We start from the raw sequence: 27,156 nt of genomic DNA, 5'->3' as shown, positions 1-27,156 counted from the left end.
GGACAGGTAAAAAAATAAAAAATTTCTTATTTGGACAGTTAGAGGTAAGTTTATAAAACAACATAACCTTCTTTTAATATATTATTTACATATTTGAAGAAAAAATTACAATCGGCCTCCAGGTTCAGGTGCTGGAGGCCTCCAGGTGGCCTCTGGACAGGTAAAAAATCAAAATTTCTTATTTGGACAGTTAGAGGTAAGTTTATAAAACAACATAACCTTCTTTTAATATATTATTTACATATTTGAAGAAAAAATTACAATCGGCCTCCAGGTTCAGGTGCTGGAGGCCTCCAGGTGGCCTCTGGACAGGTAAAAATCAAAATTTCTTATTTATACAGTTAGAGGTAAGTTTATAAAACAACATAACCTTCTTTAATATATCATTTAAATATTTGAAGAAAAAATTACAATTGGCCTCCAGGTTCAGGTGCTGGAGGCCTCCAGGTGGCCTCTTGACAGGTAAAAAATCTAAATTTACTTATTTGAACAGTTAGACGTAAGTTTATAAAACAACATAACCTTCTTTTAATATATCATTTAAATATTTGAAGAAAAAATTACAATTGGCCTCCAGGTTCAGGTGCTGGAGGCCTCCAGGTGGCCTCTGGACAGGTAAAAAATCAAAATTTCTTATTTGAACAGTTAGAGGTAAGTTTATAAAACAACATAACCTTCTTTTAATATATTATTTAAATATTCCAAGAAAAAATTACAATTGGCCTCCAGGTTCAGGTGCTGGAGGCCTCCAGGTGGCCTCTGGACAGGTAAAAAATCAAAATTTCTTATTTGAACAGTTAGAGGTAAGTTTATAAAACAACATAACCTTCTTTTAATATATTATTTAAATATTCCAAGAAAAAATTACAATTGGCCTCCAGGTTCAGGTGCTGGAGGCCTCCAGGTGGCCTCTGGACAGGTAAAAAATCAAAATTTCTTATTTGAACAGTTAGAGGTCAACTTATAAAACAACAAAACCTTCTTTTAATATATTATTTATTATATTATTATTGATTCCCAACGTTCCCTAGCATAAAATATGGAAGGTAATTTTCAATGAGGTAGGTAATTAATATAATAAAAAAATATGTTTATTTTCAATTATTGAGGTAAATATTTTTAAGGTTAAACCTGAAATACATAAATAACATTTAAAAATATGCTTACTTTGTTTTACAAGTTTACCTCTAACTGTTCAAACAAGAAATTTTGATTTTTTACCTGTCCAGAGGCCACCTGGAGGCCTGCACCACCTGAACCTGGAGGCCAATAGTAATTTTGTCTTTAAATATGTAAATAACATATTAAAAGAAGGTTATTTTGTTTTTTAAAATTAATTCTAACTGTTCAAATAAGAAATTTTGATTTTTTACCTGTCCAGAGGCCACCTGGAGGCCTGCAGCAGCTGAACCTGGAGGCCGATTGTAAATTTTCTCCAAATATGTAAGTAATATATTAAAAAAAGGTTATTTTGTTTTATAAACTTACTTCTAACTGTTCAAATAAGAAATTTTGATTTTTTACCTGTCCAGAGGCCACCTGGAGGCCTGCAGCAGCTGAACCTGGAGGCCAATTGTAATTTTTTCTCCAAATATGTAAGTAATATATTAAAAAAAGGTTATTTTGTTTTATAAACTTACCTCTAACTGTTCAAATAAGAAATTTTGATTTTTTACCTGTCCAGAGGCCACCTGGAGGCCTGCACCACCTGAACCTGGAGGCTGATCCTAATTTTTTCTTCAAATATGTAAGTAATATATTAAAAGAAGGTTATGTTGTTTTATAAACTTACCTCTAACTGTTTTAATAAGAAATTTTGATTTTTTACCTGTCCAGAGGCCATCTGGAGGCCTGCAGCACCTGAACCTGGAAGCCGATTGTAATTTTTTCTTCAAATATATAAATAATATATTAAAAGAAGCTTATGTTGTTTAATAAACTTACCTCTAACTGTTCAAATTAGAAATTTTTATTTTTTACCTGTCAAGAGGCCACCTGGAGGCCTGCAGCACCTGAACCTGAGGGCTAATCCTAATTTTTTCTTCAAATATGTAAGTAATATATTAAAAGAAGGTTATGTTGTTTTATAAACTTACCTCTAACTGTTTTAATAAGAAATTTAGATTTTTTACCTGTCCAGAGGCCATCTGGAGGCCTGCAGCACCTGAACCTGGAAGCCGATTGTAATTTTTTCTTCAAATATTTAAATAATATATTAAAAGAAGCTTATGTTGTTTAATAAACTTACCTCTAACTGTTCAAATTAGAAATTTTAATTTTTTTCCTGTCCAGAGGCCACCTGGAGGCCTGCAGCACCGGAACCTGAGGGCTGATCCTAATTTTTTCTTCAAATATGTAAATAATATATTAAAAGAAGGTTATGTTGTTTTATAAACTTACCTCTAACTGTTTTAATAAGAAATTTAGATTTTTTACCTGTCCAGAGGCCACCTGGAGGCCTGCAGCACCTGAACCTGGAGGCCGATCCTAATTTTTTCTTCAAATATGTAAATAATATAGTAAAAGAAGCTTATGTTGTTTTATAAACATACCTCTAACTGTCCAAATAAGAAATTTTGATTTTTTACCTGTCCAGAGGCCACCTGGAGGCCTCCAGCACCTGAACCTGGAGGCCGATTGTAATTTTTTCTTCAAATATGTAAATAATATATTAAAAGAAGGTTATGTTGTTTTATAAACTTACCTCTAACTGTCCAAATAAGAAATTTTTTATTTTTTTACCTGTCCAGAGACCACCTGGAGGCCTGGAGCTCCGGAACCTGGAGGCCTATCCAAAAAATCTTAAAAACTTCGTGAAATTCATCATATAAGAATGATTTTATCCCTAATAACCTATCCTCTCAGTCCAAAGATAAAGCCAGGGTGCCAGGTTTACGCAAATGTGTCAAAACTTCCCCCCCCCTTAAATCAAAAGATTTTAGTGTAAAACTATTTGTAAATAAGAGTATAAGAATAAGATATTGTTGTCAACGACAAAAAATAAATGTTTTGCCTAATTTTTGTAAAAATTTAGAGCATATTTATCATTTAAAATCAATGCTATCTTTTCAAAAGTGTTTCCATTAATTTGATTGTGTTTTGTAAGCAAAACCTGTTTTTTATTATTTGTACTGTTTAATTTTATTTGAATATTTATTTCAAAGATAGCAATTTTTTTAAAAAATAACCTAAGATGAATGTCGGAATTTTCTTATTAAACATAATAATGTATATATAATTAGAATAGTAAGACCTTGAAAATAAGCAAAAAATTATTATATGATAATTATCAGTAAATCTAAAAGAATTTAAACGTAATTATTAAAAAGCTAGCTTCAAAAAATAATAATACATTTTTTATTCAAATACTATAGCACATTCTAACAAGGATGATGATATCAAGTTTAGCAACATTTAACAAATATGTCTTTCAAAAATCAGTTGATTTATTGCATGAAATATTGAAAATGTATATAGCAATTTACAGATTTTTATTATTTTCAGGAACTTAAAATAATTACATTCATTTTGTAACTGTAAAAGCAGAGTATAGCATGTATAGTGTCATAAATGAGCTACAATTTGAAATAATTTACATATATTTATTGGGATATAATATCCTTTTATAAAAGGCAAATACAGATTGATTTTAATTACAAGTTCATTGAAAAAGAATCCGGACTTTCTGATGGATAGACAAAGTGAATTATAGAGTAGCTTTGCTACTAAATATGACATATACACAGGCATGCGCTTTGGTTCAGTTCACATTGCTATGGACAGTTAAACTATTTAGGAAAGTTGTAAGGAAGAAAGTTATCTATCTAGTACTAAGATAAAGATTTAAAAGCCTTCTAAAAAAAGAAATATATTTTTAAAAACAAATTAAATCTATAGTGCTGTTAACTTGAACTTTAATATTGTTATTATAAAAATGGAAATAATCTCTACTTTCCGAAATAATTGTACTCAAGACAGCTTGTAATGAAATTACTATCCAGATTTTTACGATTTTATAATTTTTTTGACAACGCCAAAATTGTTTTTTTAATATATTAATTTTAAGATATTTGCATTATCTATAAAGGACAAACACAAATACATAATAAATTTTATAGTTAGGGTAATGTTTCTAAAAATGAAAAACCCTGTATAAAACTCTCCATTTTAGAGTCTAAGCTGTCAAATTTCTTGAGCAATGGGATTGTGTTGGTAGGTCTTTGCGATAGTTCTATATAGTCATGTACCCTTGCTCCCTCTATTCTCTAACTTTATTTTTCATCTTACTGTTTACCTCACACGATGGCTTATATGTGCCCTAGTACAAGTGTTCATAAAATGCAACACAAATTAAAGATAGCAAGTCGTGCGAAGCTTTCAAAGAAAATTTGGATCATGGAAAGAAAACTTAGTAGTGGGTTATGTCGTATTTTCACAGTAGGTTTTGATGGGTTCTTTTAGGTTAGGTTAGGCAAGGTAAATGTTAATGAAATAGGAGAAAAGCTACTGTGAAAATACACGCTACTTTGTTTTCTTTTCATGATCCAAAAATTTAAATTGGTATTCCTTTCCTGTAATAGGTAGGTTGCCCAATGTATTTCTTTTTCTTGCATTTTTATGCGATTTTTATCTAAAATTGAGATACTTTTAACAAATAGCAACTTAAAAAATTTAATAATTTTACGGCTAATTTAAAATCCTATTTCTTCGGCTGAATTGTTTGAACATTTTTCAAAAGTATTTAAAGGATTATTTCCATTTTTTCTCATAACCAGCAAATTCAAAATATTTCTACAACTACATATTTGACCTACTAATACGACACGCTATTATCCCTCTTTCTTGCCGTTATTACATCAACATAGGACTAATGTAGTAAAGCTTAATGTTGGTCATAGTGCAGTATATGAATATCAGTCAAAAAGATAGAGTTTCAGGTTCTTTTAGGTTAGGTTAGGCAAGGTAAATGTTAATGAAATAGGAGAAAAGCTACTGTGAAAATACACGCTACTTTGTTTTCTTTTCATGATCCAAAAATTTAAATTGGTATTCCTTTCCTGTAATAGGTAGGTTGCCCAATGTATTTCTTTTTCTTGCATTTTTATGCGATTTTTATCTAAAATTGAGATACTTTTAACAAATAGCAACTTAAAAAATTTAATAATTTTACGGCTAATTTAAAATCCTATTTCTTCGGCTGAATTGTTTGAACATTTTTCAAAAGTATTTAAAGGATTATTTCCATTTTTTCTCATAACCAGCAAATTCAAAATATTTCTACAACTACATATTTGACCTACTAATACGACACGCTATTATCCCTCTTTCTTGCCGTTATTACATCAACATAGGACTAATGTAGTAAAGCTTAATGTTGGTCATAGTGCAGTATATGAATATCTGTTTCATGTATTTTTATACAGTTTATTCCATTGAAATGACGGCGAATTTTTGTATAATGTGACTGATTTTAGAAAAAATCATAAATTGCTGGAATTAATTTTGGACTCCTAAGACCATCCGAGAAGGCCTTAATCTAAAAATGAAATAGCCCAAAACCATCCCACGACCAATGTGTAGCGTTTCTAAAATGGAAAACACAATCATTTCTGTAGTTATCGAAATCTTAAACTTTAGACAAAAAAAAACCCTAATACTTCATATAATAGGATGACTAAATATACTTATGGTGACGTAATAACTACATGATTTTTAGACATGTTAATGTATAATACTTTACTGTTACTTTTCAAAATTAATGTAACTATTGGACATGATAGTACTTGTTTCAAAAGATAGTTTATAGCTGAACAAATTAGAATCTTAATTAATCTACATAAATCGGTCAATTGATCCAAATTTAATAATTGATTGAACAAAAATAGGAATTCTATATATTTCAATTGACAAGAACAACAATATCCTTAAGTAGCAAATTAAGTATAGTAACTATTTCGTAGCTTTTTTCTGTAGATTATAATTTTTGCAATCTTTTTCCATGTAATAAAGTTGCGTTAGAAGAAAATTTTTATTAATATAATCACTAAACTACAGATTTGTTGGCCCCGATGGACGGAAGGCCTTGGCCAAAAAATTAGTATTAATTTTGTGATTTTCATTCTAGTATTCGTAGAATATCGTCTCTAATATGATGCGATAAATGATTTTTCAGTATGACCCAGAACCCCATTCTAATTTAGGGGATACTAATAGGTTTAGATGCCATACAGGAAAGAACTATATAGTTTAAACGGCCAGACAGACTGAATTTAAACGTAGTTTTGCTGTACAAAATTTTTATCTCATAGACTTAAAAATATTTCAAGTATTCTATGCTTTATTATATGCAAAATTCTAGAGGTAAAGGAATAAGTAAATATGTTTAAATTCAAAATTTTTAGTTTTTGTTTTCCATAGCTTACAGAATAGGTGTAAGGTAGAAAATTCTACACAAGTTAGCCTCAGCAAAATTGCATGTTTTATTTATTTAAGTAAATGTCTTTCTATTTGTTCGTTAATATCTCTGTCAAGTTATAACGGCTTAAGCCTAAACTTTTGTCGAAGGTTATCAAAGCCTTTGAAATTCTATCGATATGCCCTTTCAGTGGTTTATGTTGATTATATAGCTTTCATTAGAAGTGGTTGTGGCTGACATAACATCGACATTTTGATAGTCTAACATTACTATTTTAAGTAACATCTAGCAACTATTGTAATAGTAACTTTTTAATTGCATTTTTATTTGTTGATATAAAAACAGCAAAAAGGAACATAATTTCTATATTCTATATTAAAGACTTAGGTTTGTTCATTTTTTTTTCATTGGCCTGTCCTTGCAACTCTGATCTATATATACCTTCTATTTTTGTTTATTTATGATAGACAAGGCAGAAAATCTGGTGTGCATACTTTTAAGCTAAATAATCGGACATAGGAATATTCCAACTAATAAAAAGTCAACTAATTTGTCGCTAAATGTTCAAATAGATAGTAATTTCATGATATTTCTTAAGATAGTTATTGTTGGTGGGTCAAAAATAGAGAAGAAATATTGTTAACTTATAGGTGCAAATTTAACGTCTTCTGCCTGTCTGTCTATATTTTCCGTATCTCGCTAACCGCTGTACCGATATTTTTCTCCTTTAAAAGGTAGTTTTAGTCTCTCCTAGGTTCAGGAAGGTTTTTAACTTTTTTTTTGGGGGGGGGGGGGAGAAAGAGCACAACCACCCTTTCAAGATAAATGTGCACCTAGAGGCTTCTATATTATTGCGAGACTCAAATTCGACAACAAACAAATTTCTGTTACTTTGTATGGACACCGTATAGTGAGATAGGTATCCTAACTGAACTCAACCTACCCTAGTACACAACAATAATCAAAATATTCCATCTTTAGACAACAGGTAGTTCTTTCAATCTGTTGGAAATTTACATTTTATTAGCGAAATATAGCATAAACATTCTATAAGGTTATGGGTTATTATTAAATTTTTATCCTTAAAATTCTTACTTCGATAGCTGAAATGTTTTGTACATCAATAATATATAGATTTTTACAACAATTTACATTTAAAAAAAGATTAATAACACATTCAAATGGCGCAATTGAATAAGTACATCAGACCGACGGGAGTACGGTAATACTATAGTAATTGAAAAGCTTAACTTACAATTTAAACTATAATTCATAAAACAGAATGGCAATAAAAATTTAAATTTTCATATCATTGCTAATAAATGATATTTTTCATAATGAAAACATACCTGCTTAGGACGAGAAAGGTACCGTTACCCTCCCCCTCCCCTCCCCCCAATATGAACCAACCCTTTCTATTCTTTATAAGTGTATTGAAAACCATTGAGAATTGTATTTTATAAAATTGTAGCCTGTCCAAAAAAATCAAAAAATACTTTACATGACTTATAATACAGGCTACAAAATCATTTCATGGATCTTGCACCAGATTATGAAGAATTCTAATTAAGCGAAACTTGTAGCTGGCTAAAATCAATCCCCCGTCACCCCATCACCTCCCCTCCTACTGAATGAACGAACTGGCCAATAAATGATGACTTTGTTACCTACCTTCATTGACGACAATTTTTTCTCTGTCTTAATATCTACGTATATTCTATAAACATTGGGCTACATTAATGAATCAAACAAAACAGCCTTAAACTCAAAAAAGTGTTAAATTCTAGCTAATATAGATGAAAATGAAGTCATTATTTCTTTAGTTGACATTTCCCTGATGTAATATTATGTTTCTCTATTATCAATGAAGAAATTATTTTATTTCTTATTTTGAACCAGTCTAATTTTTAAAAACATAGGGGAAATCAAAAGCTGAGAGAAAGAAGGGGAAATGGTTATTTCCCCCTTCCCATCCCTTTTTATCAACCACCCCTTGTTTATCCCCTCCCCCTGTTTTATTGCCCCAGGGTAAAGGTTGACCGACAGAATTTGTTACATGAGGATTATCCCGGTCGATGACAAATTAAATCCACGCTGTATCACGGGATGGGGGCGTGATTGAAATATGTAGTATACTCCTTTGATTAAACTCAATTTACGGGTTTTTATATAATTGCAACGTAGTTATAAGACTTTTGGTAGCAACAAATTGAGACGTTGGGTATCCCTCTAACTGAACCGATTTTTGATTAGTCAACGGTCTAAATTTGTCTCGGCCAGGATATGATTAAAAGCCTAAATCGGCCAAGGAATAGCCGAGTACAATATTTTTAAACTTAAAAAATTAAAAATAAAGAGCTAAATGATTTATTGTGTCTTTCTCTTTTTATCGACAGACGCACTTGGATATATTATTTTCATAATTAATTATATGTATTTCCCATGTTAACGTCACCTTATGTGTAAATTTGGTGAGCCACAGTATTGAGTAGCGTTGTTAAGTTAGGATGGAAGAATTTTGTAATGAAAGCAAAAGTGGGGTAGAGGATAAGGGATGGGGTAAAACGGGTTATCATAATGTTTTATTTTCTTGACTTTAAGTTAAACTCTATCGATTATCCCTACACACACTCCCCCCCCCCCCCCTGCTGCACCCTCCCCCAGAATATATTCATAATAAATACACAATAACACATGAGGGGGTGGGGGTTTAGATCATTATATGTGTCCTGTCCCCTCCCTAATTTAAATTTTAAGGGGGTGTATTATATATGTCCTGCCCCACCCCTACCCCAATGTAATATGGTGGTAATAACAATATATTTGTTATTTACAAGAAAAAGAACGGTTATAGTTTAATATTTCATATTATTTATTTTTGATAAAATTCTAATAAACAATTTTATTAAATGCACTTAATTAGTTAAGTCAATATGATTCAATCCGCCCAAGTGGGTATTTTTTAACGATTTAAAAAAAAACATAAAATGCATAATTTTTTGAGATATACCATACATAGTCTTGAATGAATATAAAACCATTAATGAAATAAAAGAAAGATTGTCCTTGCGATTTTAAATTGTTAGCTTGTCGTCTATGCTTAAATTGTTATATAGCTTGTGTATATGATTGTTCTTGTTTATAGATATTATTTATTTTTTTTTAATTATTAAATTCACGAAACCAATCAACAAATAATTTAATGTAAAGGCTAAATAAATGAAATGAACATTTGCACTGAATGATAAATTGAAATACACGTAACCCCAATCATGATGAACTAAATTACCTTATTGTTAATGAAAATTGGCTACAGCTATGCATCAACTAATCAAAATTCAAAATAGTCCAAACATTTTTTATTGATCCAATGGAATAACATGTCTTTAAAACTTTCTAAACCTTTGCTAAACATCTCAATTTCAGATAACTCTAAGCTTCACATAGGTCCCGGTGTGGGTTTTAGCTATTTATGTCTAGATTTAAGTATTGGGATGGTTATTGGCTGTATTTTGCTGCCTCTTTAAATAAAGCCCTCTAGATGCCCTAGACGCAACCGCTAGTTGGTCAAAAAGTAAAACAAATACAAAATAAAACTTCTCTGAAAAATAATGCAAAGAGAGCCTCGCTCCTTAAATAAATTTTTTTTTCTAGCTTTACTACCCCCCCCCCTCCCCCCTCCAGGGCAGATACCATATTAAAAGCTTGGGACGAAGCTGGTATTACTGTTAACAAGAAGGACAGCATCCATAAGAAGCAAAGCACAAAAAAATCATAATAAGGTTTACGTCTATCTAAGCAGACATGAGAAAAAATAACATATAAGAGTAGATGCGCTTATGTCATCTTAACTGGAAATTTCATCTTTCTATCTTCAATAGCAGCAGAGAAAATCACATTTCCCCCATAGCGTACTAACTGACGGACAGACAAAGTGAATTATAGAGTAATATTGAATGGTTACTAAAAATGCTTGTAGCTGATCGATTTACACCTTGATGTAATTTCCTATAGATAATATGAAAAGTGTTCTATTAAAATAACAAATTTTTTAGCAGTCTATCTTTAAAAGCAACTGAGTGAAAATACTGTTTCCTTCAGGCGTAAATTTGAAAATCATTAGAAGTTTTGCTACTAAGAATAATTTTTGTTTATGTAGGTAATCAAAATAATATTTGGATTTTTTAATGTGTAATATTTTCGGTATTGTATGAACATATATATATTTGATATAGATGCTTCTTAATTATGTGTAATTAACACACTTTAGCTAACTACAAGTTCACTGCATTTTATAAGGGGAGCTTGGTTTCAGTTAGATCAACCATTATTACCTCGTCAAACTAGGGCCATTGTCGACTCAAGAAAACTATCTCTTTAAAATTGTGCGATCTTGGACTAGAAGTACTAACCTTGTATAAAATTAAGATGAGTCTGTTTTAAGGCAAAGCCATTCCCCCGGCCCTACTTTTACCATTAGATACAGGCAAAGGCCTGGCATAGCAGAAGTAAATACTAATATATGAATTTCTCCATTCTCATGGTGCTGTCCAGACTACTCTAACCAAACAACTCGAGAAATTAGCGGATATAAATATTGAATTCATTAATTAAAAAAGCAGCGGTTCAACGAAAAATTATTGATCTAACTTTCATGGTTTCAGTTTTTTACATTATTTGGAAAGAAAAAAACAATTAATTATGTTTAGTAGCTCATAACAAAAATCAAAAGTTTGATTTGATCTAAAATTTGAAAATCACATACTTTAGAGGTTATCAGTTTCTTGGGGTGGGGGGGGGGGGAGGGTGCATGATTTTCTAACACAATTTCATCTAAATTAGAGAGTAGCTACACTACAACACAGGATAACGGAAATATATATACTGAAAAGAATTAGGTTAAAAACAATTGTCTTTGTTGTTTGTCGGTAGGTTTAATTTTATGTAAATGCAGCCTAAATTAGTACAATTATCTAGGCTATCTATTGTCCAAAGAAACACTGGCAGATATTCATTTATTTACAGGGATCTGTTAACATCTTTGTTTTTCAAGCTTGCTTTTTCAAGCTTTACTTTTTGAGGAAGCTTCATACTATTCATATAGCTTTATACAATTAAATAGATTAAATAACATGTAAAGCTTTTGTATAATGCATAACTCAATTAGAACAACGAGATTTTAACGGACAAACAAACAAAAAACAACCATCCCGATATCTTAGTGAACATTCCTTAAAATGGAAAAATCATTCAATTTTGTGGGGTTATCGAGATCGTTAACAAACAAAAAAAAGCCTACTACTTATACAACAGGATTCTTTTATTAAATGAAATGAATATATTCTATATGTAAAAAAACTTTAGTTTTACTTCTCTTCAATTGGATAGGCAGTAAAATTTAAATTCAAAGTTTACGATTAAGCTTAAGTATACATTAACAGTTAAAAAGTGAAATTTCACTAAAAGCCAAATAAAATTCAGATAAAAACAATCCCCCTCAAACCTTAAAAATTCAACGTGAATTGGGTCAAGACGGAATTTGACCCCACCCCACCCCACCCCCCTAAATATCACCCCACCCATGCAGCGAAAACTTTTCACCAAAAATGCTAAGTAAAGCAGCTGTAATTAACTTTTTCTTTTTTTCCCAAAAAGAATTTTTGGCGCAATTTTTTAAAAATTTTTAACTGGGTCAAAGTCAACGTAAAAGTAGCCAATGAATTTTGACCATTATATTGGGATATGTATTCGGAAAATTAGTATACTTATATAGAAATAACAGGATGTCTATCAGTCTGTCTGTGTGTACCTTAAGATCTCAATAACCACGGACTAAAGTGTTCTCCTTTTATTTTAGTGAAGCTTCTTAAAGGTCCAAGAGAGGCTATAACCATTTTGGGCCTTTACCCTCCTAAGAGAAATCGTGTCTGGAGACCCCTCCCCAATTTTTTTTTATATTTTTTTTCCTGTGGAAACCACTTTGCATTTTAGAGGCCTTGAGCTGTGTATCCACAAGTCCTTGATATAATGTATTAAGGTCCATTCTGTCTGTCCGTAGTAAACCGATTAAGTTCTCTATTTTATTAAAGCTCCACATTGCTCCTCGGGTGGTTGTGGGGAATATGGTGGGTCCACGCATGAGGTGCATGATCAAATATCTCATGATTTATCGTTCTTAATTACTGACTACTTTTATACAGTGGGAGGCGTAGTGAAACAAATTAGTTGGGGGGGAAAAGACCAATTCAACGGTGTGCGGTCATTTCCGCATATTATTACATAAGCATATTGTTTTATCAATACACAAAAGCAAATTAAATTAGAAGTTGTATACAGTAGTGAGTGTAATGGATCTAAAGGGATAAGACAATGGCTGATAAATTAATATACATCCCCGATGATGATACTTAGAATAACCCCTTATGTAGATTAAAATTTGTGGTTAAAAAGTGTGAACACTCAACCTATTGATGCAACCAATTCAAATTGACTCAATACCCAAAATTGTTAAGCTAATAAATAAGAAAACGTTATTTAAAACTTTGGGGACTATTGTCATTGCCCACTCTTTCTCTGCTGTACAAAGTTTATACTGTGTTAACAAGGACAAAAGGGATGAAAAGTAGAAAATGTTTTTTTTCATTAAATAAAAAAAATATATTTTGTATCATGTATATCAAATAATTGTAGATCCTAAATAAATTTAGCTGAGTAATTTACCACATCGTATTATAGACATCTTTCTGTGGATAATAAGTGAAAACAAGGTTCCAAATGCCTGAGCTAGCAAAACTGGTGCTAATATTATGATATTTACTTACTACTCATTTAAAATTTCTGTAATATTAATAGTAATAGAGTAGCCCCGCTACTCTAAATTATTTTGTTTTATACCAACTAAGAACTAACGGCAAATTTTCAGATGTTTAAATTAATTTTTTTTAAAAGAATTAATTAATGATTATTAAAATCTCAAAAGCTTTTTTTCTAAGTTTGTTTCAAAAATTAATTTAAATACTATGAAGAAAAAAATACTTTATCGATGTACTTAATAGCTTAATGTACTTTTCTTCAATTTATACATGGAAACGTTTTATGGGAGCGTTGTTCAAAAAAGTGGTTTAAACACCGCCAATAATTAAAATTTAAACAAAAATAAAAATCTGTATATTAATGTATTTTATATACAAGATATATTTAAATCTTTTATTACAAGCGACTTTAGATAAAGTATCAATTAATTCACATGAGTCGCATGTGTTTGAATGTATTCGCATCAATGTAAATTATGTTTGCAGGGATAAATGGAGTTGAAATATGGATCTTGAAATTGTTGGCGAATTTTATCTATAATTTAGATGTCTGTCAACCCTTAACGGTCGGGGGGTGGGGGCGTTTTTTTTTCTATCCTGTTTTCTATCTCATTTTCCATTTTTTCCATCCTGTTTTTTCTATCTCATTTTCTGTGTGTGAAAGATAAAGAGCCCAAACTGCTTGACTTTTTAAGTATGGGTATGACACATAACTGAGAGTTGGAATTTTTTGAATATCTGCATCCTGGAGGGCACAGGATGCCAGCAAACCTGGCAGGGTCATCCAGGTAAAGAGCAAAAATATTTTTTTGACTAAAGCATTTTATCATGCCAAAATACTAAAAAATCCTCTAGTAGTACATCCTTATATAAAATACAGGTGTTCAAGTCACTTTCAGGTTCCAGGTATGATCCTGCAGGTGCTGCCAAGTACAGCTGCGGCCGCAGAAATTTATATTTTGATATTTCTAATGTAAAATTTACATAAAGATAAACATTTTCTGGAAAAAAATTTTTCTTCTAGCTTCAAAAATAAGAAAATTACAGCCGTTTGAAATTTTTAAGTAAAAAAAGACCTAAAAACAAAGGTGGTTAAATAAAAGGGTGAAGGAAGCGAAAATTGACTTAGACTTATAAAAGGTCGGAAATTCATTATCAAACAGGGGACTTGCACAAAAAATTAAGCCCTCTAGATCTGACAGGAACTGAGATAATAAGGGGGGCGTTGAACGCCCCCCCCCCCCAACCGATTAAGGTGCGGCAAGGGGCCCGACTGTAAAGGGTTAATGTAACTTTTTTACTACATTTATTTTTAATTTTTTATATTTTTTAGGTATTTTCCTTATAGGATTTCAAACAGAGTGATAGATTAACAGGGAGAAAAAACAAAGTGAGTTGCAGTGTAGATTTGCTTTTAAAAATTAGTTTATTTGCCAACATTTTCCTGCCATTCAACTTTCTCCTCACCCTCAAATGGTTAAAGATTCAAAAATAAAACAAATATATTCTGTTCAAGTGTACTCTTGTTGAGAAAAATATTGGAAAATTAATCAGTATTATTCTGTTAGTGAGTAAATTCATATCAGCTTTTTAAAAGCAAAGCTTTTATATAATTAAAGTCTGTCTGTCTGTATGTAAGTTTATTATTCTGGCAGAGTTAGCTCTTCTGGTTAAATTTAACAGGTTAGAATTGTCCTATTAATTTCAAACTTTGTATAATGATTCCTTTAATAATTAGGTATGGTTTTTGAATTGTAGCAACTTTATAATTGTTACTAGAAAGTACATCTAAAACATGATGATTTTCTATTTATTCAGCTAATTTTTGGGATTCTGATTCCTTTTACAACAAGGTACATTGTTATAAGCAAATCAATTCTATAAATAAGTTGAAAATGTCCTTAAAAATTCTCCTGTATTAAAGAAGATTGCAACAAATTTACTTTACTTCAAATTTTTTTTAGACCTGTGTTTAGTATTCTTCTTATTAAGTTCTGATACGCTACAAGTGTTTATGTTCGTTTGTCCTACATTTCAGAGGTTTTCTTATATGGATGTTGCCAAATGAGGAAGTCTGTAATAAGATATGCGCCAAAGGGCAATAATAGGTAAATTTTGTTAATTTTATTATAATTCATGTATAATCATATCCATATTCCATAAAAAAATTTAAGGTGGGAGTTTGTACACTTACAGATTTCATCCTGGGACTTTCCCTCTAGGGGCTAGTGGAGCAAAACAGCTCTAGACCAGCCAATTTTGTATGTAGTCTATTACTGTAATCATAAACATATAAAAAACTTAATTGGCGTCGGCAACCGCCGTAAACGCCGAAAATGGCGGTTTCCGTTATTTGCCGTTTTTTGGCGATGGTCAGAAAAATATTTTTTTGTTATGTAAACTAAGAGTTCGTCCTAAAATTTGGTTATCATAGCTTTAGAATTGGCCGCTCTACAGCTGTTTTAATATTTAGCAGCTGGCAAAAAAAATGAAATAAGGGGGGAGGGGGGAAGTTAGTACACTTATAGGAAATGAAATTCAATAGCAAATTTTGCCCTGGCTTGTTTTTCTAGTTATCAACCTAATTCTTTTTGTAAGCTCTCTTACATGACTGGATCTACCCATAAAACTTTAAAAATTTAATTTTGTGACTTTCCCTCTAGGGGCTAGTGTGGCAAAAGAACCCCCCAAACACTAAAAATTTAGGTTCTGAGCTTATTTTTAGAGATATTGAGATAATTTTTTTTTCCAGAAAACTTTTTTAACATAACCAAACTAAGTAAACATTACAGATTTCATTTTGAGACTTTCCCTCTAGGGGCTAGTGGAGCAAAAGACTCCCAAACAGTAGAAATTTTAGTTCTAAGCTTATTTTTAAAGATATTGAGATGATTTTTTTTCAGAAAACTTTTTTAACATAATCAAACTAAGTAATCATTACAGATTTCATTTTAGAACATTCCTTCTAGGGGCTAGTGAGCATAAGACCCCCAAACACTAAAAAATTAAGTTCTGAGCTTATTTTTAGAAATATTGAGATGATTTTTTCCAGAAAACTTTCTTAACATAACCGTACTAAGTAATCATTACAGATTTCACACTAACATTTTAAATCTGAGCCTATTTTTAAAGATATTGAGATGATTTTTTTTCCAGAAAACTTTCTTAACATAACCAAACTAAGTAATCATTACAGATTTCATTTTGAGACTTTCCTTCTAGGGGCTAGTGAGCATAAGACCCCCAAACACTAAAAAATTAAGTTCTGAGCTTATTTTTAGAAATATTGAGATGATTTTTTCCAGAAAACTTTCTTAACATAACCGTACTAAGTAATCAATACAGAATTCATATTGGGAATTTCCTTTTAGGAGCTAGTTGAGCAAAAGACCCCACAAACATTAAAAATTTAGGCTCTGAGCTTAATTTTAGAGATATTGAGATGTCTGTCCATCTGTCTGTCAGTCTGTCCATCAGTCCATCAGACTGTCAGTCAATAATACTTTTGGGAAAATGTGATTTTCTAAGCTGCCATTTAAGATAGAAGGCTAAAATTCTTTGTCAACATTTAATTTGTTGAAAAACTGCTTAATACAGGATAATGTTTATGGACATACTCACATTTTTAGGTCTTGATTATAGAGTTTCTTCGCTTATAACATTATAGTTTGTTGTCCCAGGAATTAATACACCAAAAATCAGATCAATCAGATGATTAGATCACAAAAAATTTGTTGTTAAAAAAGTAAAAAAATCAACATGTTTAAAATGGACGTACGGACATTTTGGTAATGGTTATAGAGTTGCTATGCTTTCTAAATCGTACCTAACTATTAAAGGAATCACCATTCAAAATTTGAAATTGATAGGACAATTCTAACATGCCTAAATTAACGAAAAAAGCTATCCGTTACGGACGGACGGACGGACCGACCCTAATTATAGAAAAACTTCGCTTTTAAAAAGAATATTTAGCAATCCTCATAAGAAAATAACAGGATGTTTGTTTAATTGGGGGGAACTTCAACGCCCCCCCCCCCCCCCCCCCCCCAAACCTATTAAGGTCCAGAAAGGGTACCGACCGTTTAGGGTTAAACATAGAGTAAATTCGCTACTAAAACTTAAACTCTAAAGTCATCCTAGATGTAACACGAATGTTATTTAGTTTACTGCGAAGTTGTCTCCGATACAACCGCTAATTTTTAAAATCAAATTAATGTTTTTGATATACAAAATAATAATCCTTTAATAATTTTTAGTGCATTTAAATATAGAATGTAAATATTCTAAATAGAAAAAAATAATTTCTATCTAGGCGTTGCAAAGTTTTAAGTTCGCCAAATTTGAGATATGCCAGAAAGCCGGACCCACCTTTTTCCCCACAACCCCTCGGGTGGTTTTTAGGTCATGAAGTAGATTAAGTCTTGATAGGATCGAGATACTCCCCCCCCTATTTATAAAGCTTCCAGGAACCTATGAAGAAAGGCTTCACTGTAAAGGGGAACTATAATTTTCCAGCGGTTACCGAGATCTTAAGCCAGACGGATAGACATCCTATTAATCTTTTGTTAGAATACTTTTCTTTTTGAAAAAAAAGTAGTCGAAGCTGCTAGCCAACGAAATTTGGACATTTTTTAGGGAAATCATTATAAAAGTGTTTTTGTAAAACAGAAAATTTTATATTTCGGCAAGAAATCTAGTCTTTAATCATATCTATATCTTCAATCCTTCTATTTCTGTTTATTATCATATTTAAAATTCTATTTGAAAAACATCTTAAAATTTGCAACATTTTTAAGCTAAAATTAAAATATCTCATTTCGCGTTGTTTTGCAAGAATTTTAAATGTGGATTGAATAGGATGGGTCATATAAAGAATTGAGGAGTAGGGTTTGGGGGGGGGGGGGGGGGCTTTAGGTCCTAAAAGGTCCTTCTGAGCGAAGCTGCTCTTTATTGTTAAGTCATGTAAGTCAGTCTATGTGAAAAGGGATAACTCTTCTGCAATTATGTTTAAAAGTTTATCTGAAGAAAATTACCCATCTGCCTTAGAAGAAAATATCCTAAAAGCTCAGAGTAGTAGGGGACATTAGGTTGTTTATTACACTAGTTCCCAAAGTTATATAATAACGTTTTCTTATTCGTTAGTTTATCAATTTAGGGGACTTTTTATTTAATTTGTATTGGTTGGTTCAAACGTCCAAACGTTTTAACCATTAATTGTAATCTAAAGAAGTATTTGGGATCTATATAAATTTTTCTGTCATTGTCATATATGAGACCTATAACTAAAAAAATGTGCCCTTAAAATGTATCTTTTATAGAAGAAATAACTTTCTTAAATAGGGAAGTAGAAAATATTTTGTTTAAGATCTGATAAACGGTTATTGATTATTTAAAATAAAACTAGTACCTATAAACTGCAAATGTAACTTACTTAACAAATGTAACTTACACTTTTAACTTTTTATTTTACTGAATATCAGTCCCTGTTCCGAAAAAACTGTTAATTCTTAGGAATTTTTCTGTTGGGAAAAAATGAACATTTTTTGGAGGGTTTTTGAGGAGAAATTTAATTGTTTTAGACACTTTTTGCTGTATAACAGAAAAGATAGTATGACGCCTTGTAATGGCTATTGATAATTTTTAAGCTTTTGGCTGGAAAAAAGAGACAAAAACAATGTGGATATTCCGTGATCAAAATATCTAGCAGTTAAACAGCAAAAAAATTATGTACTTTTCTAGTAAGATCACTGTATTGATTGATCTTCACCTTTTAGGGAATCTTTAAGTTGATTTTGGTTTTATAACAGATAAGATAGTATGACTCCTTCTAATGGCTATTGATTATTTTTAAAGAAGGTGTATCAACTTTTTTTTTATAGCTAGCCGGTTCTTTTAGTAAGTAGTAGATGTAAAATTTTTCATAGAATTCAGATATGCAATCAGTTTTTTTTGTAGACCTCTTATTTTTTAAGTAATTTAAGTTTTTAAAAAAAAGATTAAGTCGATTTTAAGGTACTAAAACGCAACAAAAAAAAGGAAGAAAATGTCCATTATGTACAAAAATAGTAAGATCTTTAATTTGACACCTTACTTTTTGAATTTTGTCAGGTAATTATTGAAAAAATTGATTTTTTAAAACCCACGAGAATAAAAACTTTGAACTTAATTTTATCATTTCACAGGTAAAAAAATATGGGTTCATATATACCTTTAGAATCAGAAAAATATTACAAATCCATTGTAAGCAAAATTGAAAAAAAGTAAAAAAATAAACAAATGGCCAATTATATTTTTTGTTCAGGCAACACTTTCGTCTTCCCTTTTTTACCCCCTCTTTACCCCCTTCCCATTTTTATACTCAATTCAAGAATTAAGACGTTGCCTGTATAATATAATATGATATTTTCATATAATTCCTTTTATTGTAGTTTATATACTATATTGTAAACTTTTTTATTTCAATTTTGCTTACAATGGATTCGTAATATTTTTCTGATTCTAAAGGTATATATGAACCCATATTTTTTTACCTGTGAAATGATAAAATTAAGTTCAAAGTTTTTATTCTCGTGGGTTTAAAAAAATCGATTTTTTCAATAATTACCTGACAGAATTGAAAAAGTAAGGTGTCAAATTAAAGATCTTACTATTTTTGTTCATAATGGCCATTTTCTTTCTTTTTTTTGTTGCATTTTAGTACCTTAAAATTGACTTAATTTTTTTTTTTAAAACTTAAATTACTTAAAAAATAAGAGGTCTACAAAAAAACCGATTGCATATCTGAATTCTATGAAAAATTTTACATCTACTACTTACTAAAAGAACCGGCTAGCTATAAAAAAAAGTTGATACACCTTCTTTAAGGCTGGTAAAGTGAGATAAAAACAATGTGGATTTTCCGAAATCAAAATATTCAGTAATTAAAGCAGCTATGATTCTTGTGTAATTTTTCAGTAAGATCTCAAAAAAAATCTTCAGCTTTCAGGGAATCTTTAGGTTGATTTTTACTGGCTAGTGGGAAGGTTATTTGCTATTTACAAAAATAGCTCCCGAAATGTAGTAACCCCTTCTCCATAAATAAATTTTTCATTCAAAATTTTAGGATTTTAACTGTGGAAGGTAAATAAGAATAACAAGTGCATAATTTGGCCTTCAGATTTACTTTTAAAAATATTTGCAATATCTAAAATAATTGTTCTTGTATTTAAACTTATAAAGGAAACAAACGCCAGAGTAGCTAAACACCAATTTTTGAAAAATAAAAATATTTTTTATTAGAACCGTTGCAAAAATTTGACTTATTTACTTTAATGAATTAACAAACTGTAGAGATAAAAGTCTATTTTTATTTAAATAGTATTTATACTCTATAACTTACTTTGTCTGTCTTGTAACACTTTTAGGGTATTTCAGAAAGACTATTTACTCGGCTGATATCTAAGGTAGATATCTAAAATTGGGCACAGGCCAATGAGCTTCTTCAACCAGAGGGGGGGGGGGGGGAGACATTGGCTTGTTTATTTCACTAGCCCTTAAAGTTTTATGACAACGTTTCCTTAATCGTTGGGTTAACAACTTCGGTGAGTTTTATTGTATTTTGTTTTGTTGGTTCATTAAGTTGAGTTTCAACAAATTTCAACCACTTATTGTAATCTACAGAATAGATAATTTTGTGTATAATCATATTAATTTATCGGCCATTGTCTTATCCCTTTAGATCCCTGATCTTCAGCCCAATGTGTTTGCGTATCTTTAGAAATTTCTTTAATATTACTACTTGTTGATTTTGTCATACTTATTTTGTTTTATTTCTATGCAGTGCAAGTAATTTAATATAATTAAAAGATAAAGCCTTCTTTTATACAACAGTAATTTTAAATATTTTGATATTCATACAAATAATCAAAAATTAAAACAGCTAATTTAAAGATTTTGTGTGAAGATTAAATGTGTGTCCACTTGAGTTTTAAAACAAAAGTATCTAAACAAGAATGACTATATCCATTAGTAAAACATTGATTGACGATTGGACAAAGTAAAGCTCGTAAATATTCAAGGGCTAAAAAGCTGCTTTAAAGCAGTCGGACTGCTATGGATGTTATAAATTTTATTATGCCCCACAATGGAAGTATATAAAATCAGAGGTCTAAATTAAAATCTGCTGAGTATATCCCATTTCCCCCATAGCGTTGTGGACAGACATACAAAGCGAATCATAGAGTAGCTTCGCTACTAAAAACTACGTTTGCAATTTAGACTCCGTCGATTCTGTGGTTTCTTGACTGCCTATGTAATTGTATAATGAATGTAGACTTACTTACACTATTTTACTATAGAGTAGCTACGCTACTTAGAATAGAATAATTACTAGTAAAATGCGGAAAAGCCAAAAATACTTTGCTATTCATTATCCTTATTTGTTTTTACCCAAACCCTTTCTTATGGTAAGCTAAACTATTTGTTTTTTTCATTCATTCATTTAATAATTGTTCTTTTTATGTGGTTTAATTTTAATCTAGTTGTTTAAAGTTGAGTCAGTTGGCGAAGGAGGGAGGGGATAGTGCACTGTTTATTATAATAGTATCCAAAGTTTCACAATAACGTCTTATTATTCGTTGGCTCATCAACTTTGGTGACTTTAACTTTGATTGGTTGGTTCATTGAGTTGAGTGTCTAAACGTTTTAACCACTAATTGTAGTAGAAGGGATAATTTTGTTTACCATCATTGGAGTTGTAAATTAATTAGTCGGTCATTGTCTTATAATCATTATAATATGTAAATAAAAATTATAAGATTAAAACCAGTTGTGTTAGCCCCGACCTATCCAGCGAATATTAATCGGTTTGGAAGCCATACTGGAAAACCTTCTCCAACATTTAATCGAATACAAATCAAATTTAGGAATTAATGTTTATTTTTACTGTTAAAATTAAAAAAAAAAACAAGATTGTACCAATGTACACATTCAAAAGAAGTAAAGCATTTAAACAAGTTTTTAATCAATCATTTCCCCGTAAATCTCATTCTGTAAAATAAAAGACAGGCCAATTAATTAATAGACAATAGAAATAGAAGAATAGAAGCATATTTTGAACCCTTTTTTCGTCAAATCTAAGAAGGAACATTTCTAGCAGACAAAAGTATTGTTTACTTTCGACTCAAGCTGATGTGGATTCTTAAGAAATTATAGACTCGCTACTCGATAGTGAGGCAAAATTATTTTTGTGAAAAATCATCCAAAAGCACATTAAAAATCTACATAAATTAAACAAAATCATATGTTAATAACCCTTTAAGATTTTACTTAATTTTTGTAAATTTTTTTATTCGATTTTGGAGGATTTTTCACAAAAATAATTTTGCCGCACCAGCGAGTAGCCAGCCTAACTTTTTTTTTAAGAATCCACCTCGTTACTAAGCTTTCAAATTTAAACGAAATTTTTGGGCAATTAATTCTGATTCCGCAAAGCTTTCTACTAAGAAAATATACTGTTTACAGCTGACTTTTATGTATGTATGAAATGAAAAAAAACATGCCTTTGTAGCAAAATGTGTACACAATTTCAACCAATGAGATCCAATGTAAATTCCGATGCGATTCTCCTATTGGCTCAATCAGACATTCCCTCTCTTTCTTAGTACCTTTATTTTAATAGACTAACCAACAAATAAAACTGAAAAGAAAGCTTGGCTTCTTAAAAACTGTTAATGGCTTTATTTTATTTTATTTTTGGTATTTTTTGTAATTGAGGATTTCCGTCCAAACGTTAAGCTTAAAAAATAAGATGTTCATACAATACAGGCAGATTAGGTGCAGTTCCTGGTAAAATGATGATCCAGGGATCGATTATTTCCAAAAATTTATGAACATTAATATCATTATTAAATTATTGAATTTTAATTGATATAAGAAGGCCTACAAATAATCATAAAAAGCAATCACTCAATAATGTGCAGTCATCTCGCAGCGCACTTAAATGCCAAGCTTTCCCTGTGCATCATAGTGTAAAGAGTATGATAAGATCTCGTGGACTGCTGTAACTTTAGACCTACAATTTACAGAGAAGCCTAATATTAGTCCTGATCATATTTTTAGCAATTCTTATTCAGGGGGCCTGTAAACTCTTTAAATGAAAAACGTAAAAAAAAACAAAGCCCCACCCCCCTACCAAAATTTGTTCAAAGCCTTTTTAAACTTTGCTGTTTTACAAGAAGTATTAAGGATTAGCTTTTTGATTGATTTATCTTAATTTGCAATCTATATTTGCTCCACACAAATTTGACTTAATATTTTGTTTTTCAAAATAAACAAAAATGTCGTTGGAAATATTTTGTAAAAATAATTCAATGTCTTTTCTTGAGATCCTAAAAATTTAATTCAATGGAAAATTGTTTTATACATTACTTTAGGGAAGGAGCGGGGTTTTGACACTCCACTTTATATTTTAGATTTTTTTGAAATGAAAAAAATGTAGGGGCCTAATTTTTTCCAAGGGTGATTTCTTATGGGAACCTTCCCCAAAATTAGTTATAGAGCTTCCCTGGATGTTAAGCTACATTGTTAGGGAGAACCTTATTGGTTCGTCGGTTAGCGAGATTTTTTGGTAGTGTCTGACACACATCCTGTTACTTTTATATAAGGATTGAAATAAAATTTGAAACTGAGGTTAAAGAAACCAAAAAAATTATTGTCCATATCCTGAAGAAAGTAAAACAAGGATGACATTAGCGAAGTTTTTTAAACAGACGGTAGGACCAATCAACATTAAAACTTATTGAGTGTCAGAACTTAATAAGCATTATATCAATTTTATAAGTTTAAACAAAATTGTAGAGAAATTGCCTAAATTTTAAGGGCTCTACTTGATTATAAAGATGCTTCGCTAGTGAATTTGAACCTTGTTGTCTTAAGAATCACTATTAAATAAACCTACCTAACTGTCACAGGAATCATAGATTCATAATGCAAACTTTTAATTGTTTACATTATCGATAACAGCTATCCGTAACGGTTAAACGTGCCAACCCTGATTATAGAAAAGCTTCGCTTTGAAAAATCCTCGGCAGCTCTGATTATAAAATGTTGAAAGTCTTGAAATCAAACTTTCTCATGACCTGTAGCTTCCTAGAAAAATCTGTGAAAATAAGGACGTGTATTCTGTAATACAAATAATTGACAGTCGGACAGAGTAAGTTAAGGATAAGTAGCACAGTGTTTAGGGGAATATTCACGTGAAATTTCATAAATCTACCCATTGTAGTTATATCAGGGTTGGCATAAAAAAAACCAAGTAAAAAACCCAAGTTGGGTTTTATTGGGTTTTTTAACTCAAAAAAACCCCAAAACCCGGGGTTTTTTTTAATGTACCTTTTGTCGATAATGTTAACTCTATTTTGACTCATAAGGAGTACTATTTTCAAACAAATAATTGATATTATAAAAACATTTTATTTTAATTATTGTATAACTGGATGCCGTGAGTATTGGTGCAAAAAATATGACGTAACAAGAAAAATTAGCCAATGAGAGTCCACTATAAATTTTACCATTGGTCAATAACGGCCTCTCATTGGCTAATTTTTTTTGTTACGTCATATTTTTTGCACCAATACTCACAGCATCGTATAACTGCATTTTAACTGCTTATTTATATATGTAAGTAACGGAATGTCTGTCCCTATGTACCAAAATAACTCCCTAACCACTGAACCGATATGGTTCTCAATTACAATTAGCTTCTCACGGGTCCGTTGAAGATTTTTATCTACTTTGGGGTGGGGGGGGGGGGGGGGCAGATTTCTCTTAGGAGATTTGTGGTGCCCTCCCCCAAAATTGGAATAAACCATCCCTGGACCTTTGAAAAGCTACCCTGTACAGGAGATTCATACCGATTCAGCAGTTAGCGAGATCCTATGGTACAGACAAACATCCTGTTACTTTATAAAAATGATTTAACCTTATATCTTAAAATTCCCAGGTAATAATCATTAGAAAACAATAAAACCCAAAAAAACCGTATTTATTAATAAAACCCGGGTTTGATAACTTTAGTAAATGTGGAGATAGGTAACTGGAAGATAGAACGTTTCTTTCCAGCTTTCTTCTTTAAATCACACAGATAAAAGAATTGTCTGATTTTAATTGGTAGTATTAATAATTTATCTATTCATTTTATCAAGAGATTTATATCTGTTTTTTTGAATACTTGTACCAAAACCAAGGTGTTCCAAAAAAGATTTCATGACTATTTTAAAGTCTTAAAAACAAATTCACTTTTTACACGAAGTTTGGAGGGGAATGGGGGTGGGGGGATGATAGCAAAAAGTGTTCTAAAGTGTTGGCCTTTTATTTTGGGAATTCTTTCACTTTTTAATTCAAAGAACGATAGATTTTTAAAAGCAGGTTGGTTCTTTGTTAAAGAAGATTAATTAAAAGCTAAACCTTTTTTTCTTAGAGTGGGGGGTTCGTTTATAGCTCTTGTTTGGTTTTAGGCTATTTTAGGCTACTCTGTAACTCAACATTAAATGCTATGATATAAAGTCCAAAGTCATCAAATCAAAGATGTTGAATTGTAGATATAAGGTGTGAGTAGTAATAAAATTTTCATATGTATAATTATATTTTTTATTGCGCTTCTATTGATATTTGTAATACTAGTTAAAATTTATAAATACACACAATATTGTACATAGTGGATATGTGTATTATAAAATATATAAATGTAGCAATTTTAAAATATTTGCTATAAATATACCATTATATGTACTTATAGTGATTCATCAAAACAGCGCAGAATTAAGAATAGCAAAATAGCAGAAGACTTTTAAATTAGAAATATCTAAAAAAGAACAGTAAACTTGATTTTACAATAGTAACATATACGGCCATAGATAAAAAGTAGATATATTGCTAATAATATGCTATAATTTAGAAAATTGTCTATTTTGTGTAAACATATATTGCTATATGGGAATTAAAATTTGCTGTTTCTCAAAACAGTCATCTTTAATGAATCAAGGTACAAAAGCATGTACATTTTTATTTTAATCATACTGTAATACCCTATTATTACAGGACTCTAAACCCGGCAAAACTATAGGCAAGCAGGCATTCCAATGTATTTAACATATTTGTCATCCAATCTTTAGCCATTCAGTGTCAATATTCGTTGGCTTAGTTTATTTTTTGGATGTAGAATATACGTGGATAAATTGACAGGGAAAAATTTGTCGTCAATTTAGGTTAGGTTGCTAACATGGACTTCATTTATTGGTCAGTTTGTTCATCCAAATCGGGGGGAGGTGATGGGGAAATGTGGTGGGTGCAGTGTTTCCTAATTTTAGCCAGCTACGATTATCACTTTATATGAGTACATAAAAATCTGGTGCAACATTCAAGTAATAATATATCCATTAGTTTAACAAGGACGATCACATTTAATTTTTTGACAAAAACATTTGTGACTTTTGGGATTGAAAGATTGACAAAAATTTAATCTGACTTTTATTACCTTTAAGAAGTCTTAGGGATTGGGAGGAAGAAGGGGTCGTAGAATAATTTAACCTTCATTGCTCTCTCCCTTTCTTCCAAAACATACATATTGCAAAATCAAATTGTCGCTTCGTTGAAAAAAATCCCCATCTTAAAGAATAGACGGTGTTTTAGACCTATTTTTGCTGTCGCGAAGCGAAGCTCTTCAAAGTGTCTGAAAAAATTAGCCGTGACATAAAAATGAGAGTCGAGAGGAGAAGTGGAAAAGAAAACCCCTTATAAAGAGATGGATCTGTTGACGTCACACGACTCATTTTTTCTGACCGTCAGTATCTCCGTCTAATATTATAACTTAAAAGGATAAGATTTCTTAGCCATAATGTAATTTTAAAAACGTACTAGTTGCTTCGCGCCTGTTCTTTAGGGGAGGAC

At 30.9% G+C, this 27,156-nt stretch overlaps 1 protein-coding gene across 1 annotated transcript in view; it reads left to right on the top strand.

The window, feature by feature from the left end:
- Nucleotides 1–26,358, top strand: part of LOC145333181 (uncharacterized) — a 34,197-nt gene extending 7,839 nt beyond the window's left edge. The window contains exon 3 of the mRNA XM_080178331.1: nucleotides 26,308–26,358. Within this exon, the coding sequence (XP_080034457.1) occupies nucleotides 26,308–26,358 (51 nt within the window). The remainder of the gene's footprint in view (nucleotides 1–26,307) is intronic.
- Nucleotides 26,359–27,156: the final 798 nt, after the last annotated feature.

This window comes from Acartia tonsa, chromosome 12, assembly GCF_053477335.1.
Source record: "Acartia tonsa isolate MP-2025a chromosome 12, ASM5347733v1, whole genome shotgun sequence".
In the NCBI taxonomy this organism is placed as follows: Eukaryota; Metazoa; Arthropoda; class Copepoda; order Calanoida; family Acartiidae; genus Acartia; species Acartia tonsa.
The sequence above is the reverse complement of the archived record's forward strand: the minus strand, read 5'-3'. Positions and strand labels throughout refer to the sequence as shown.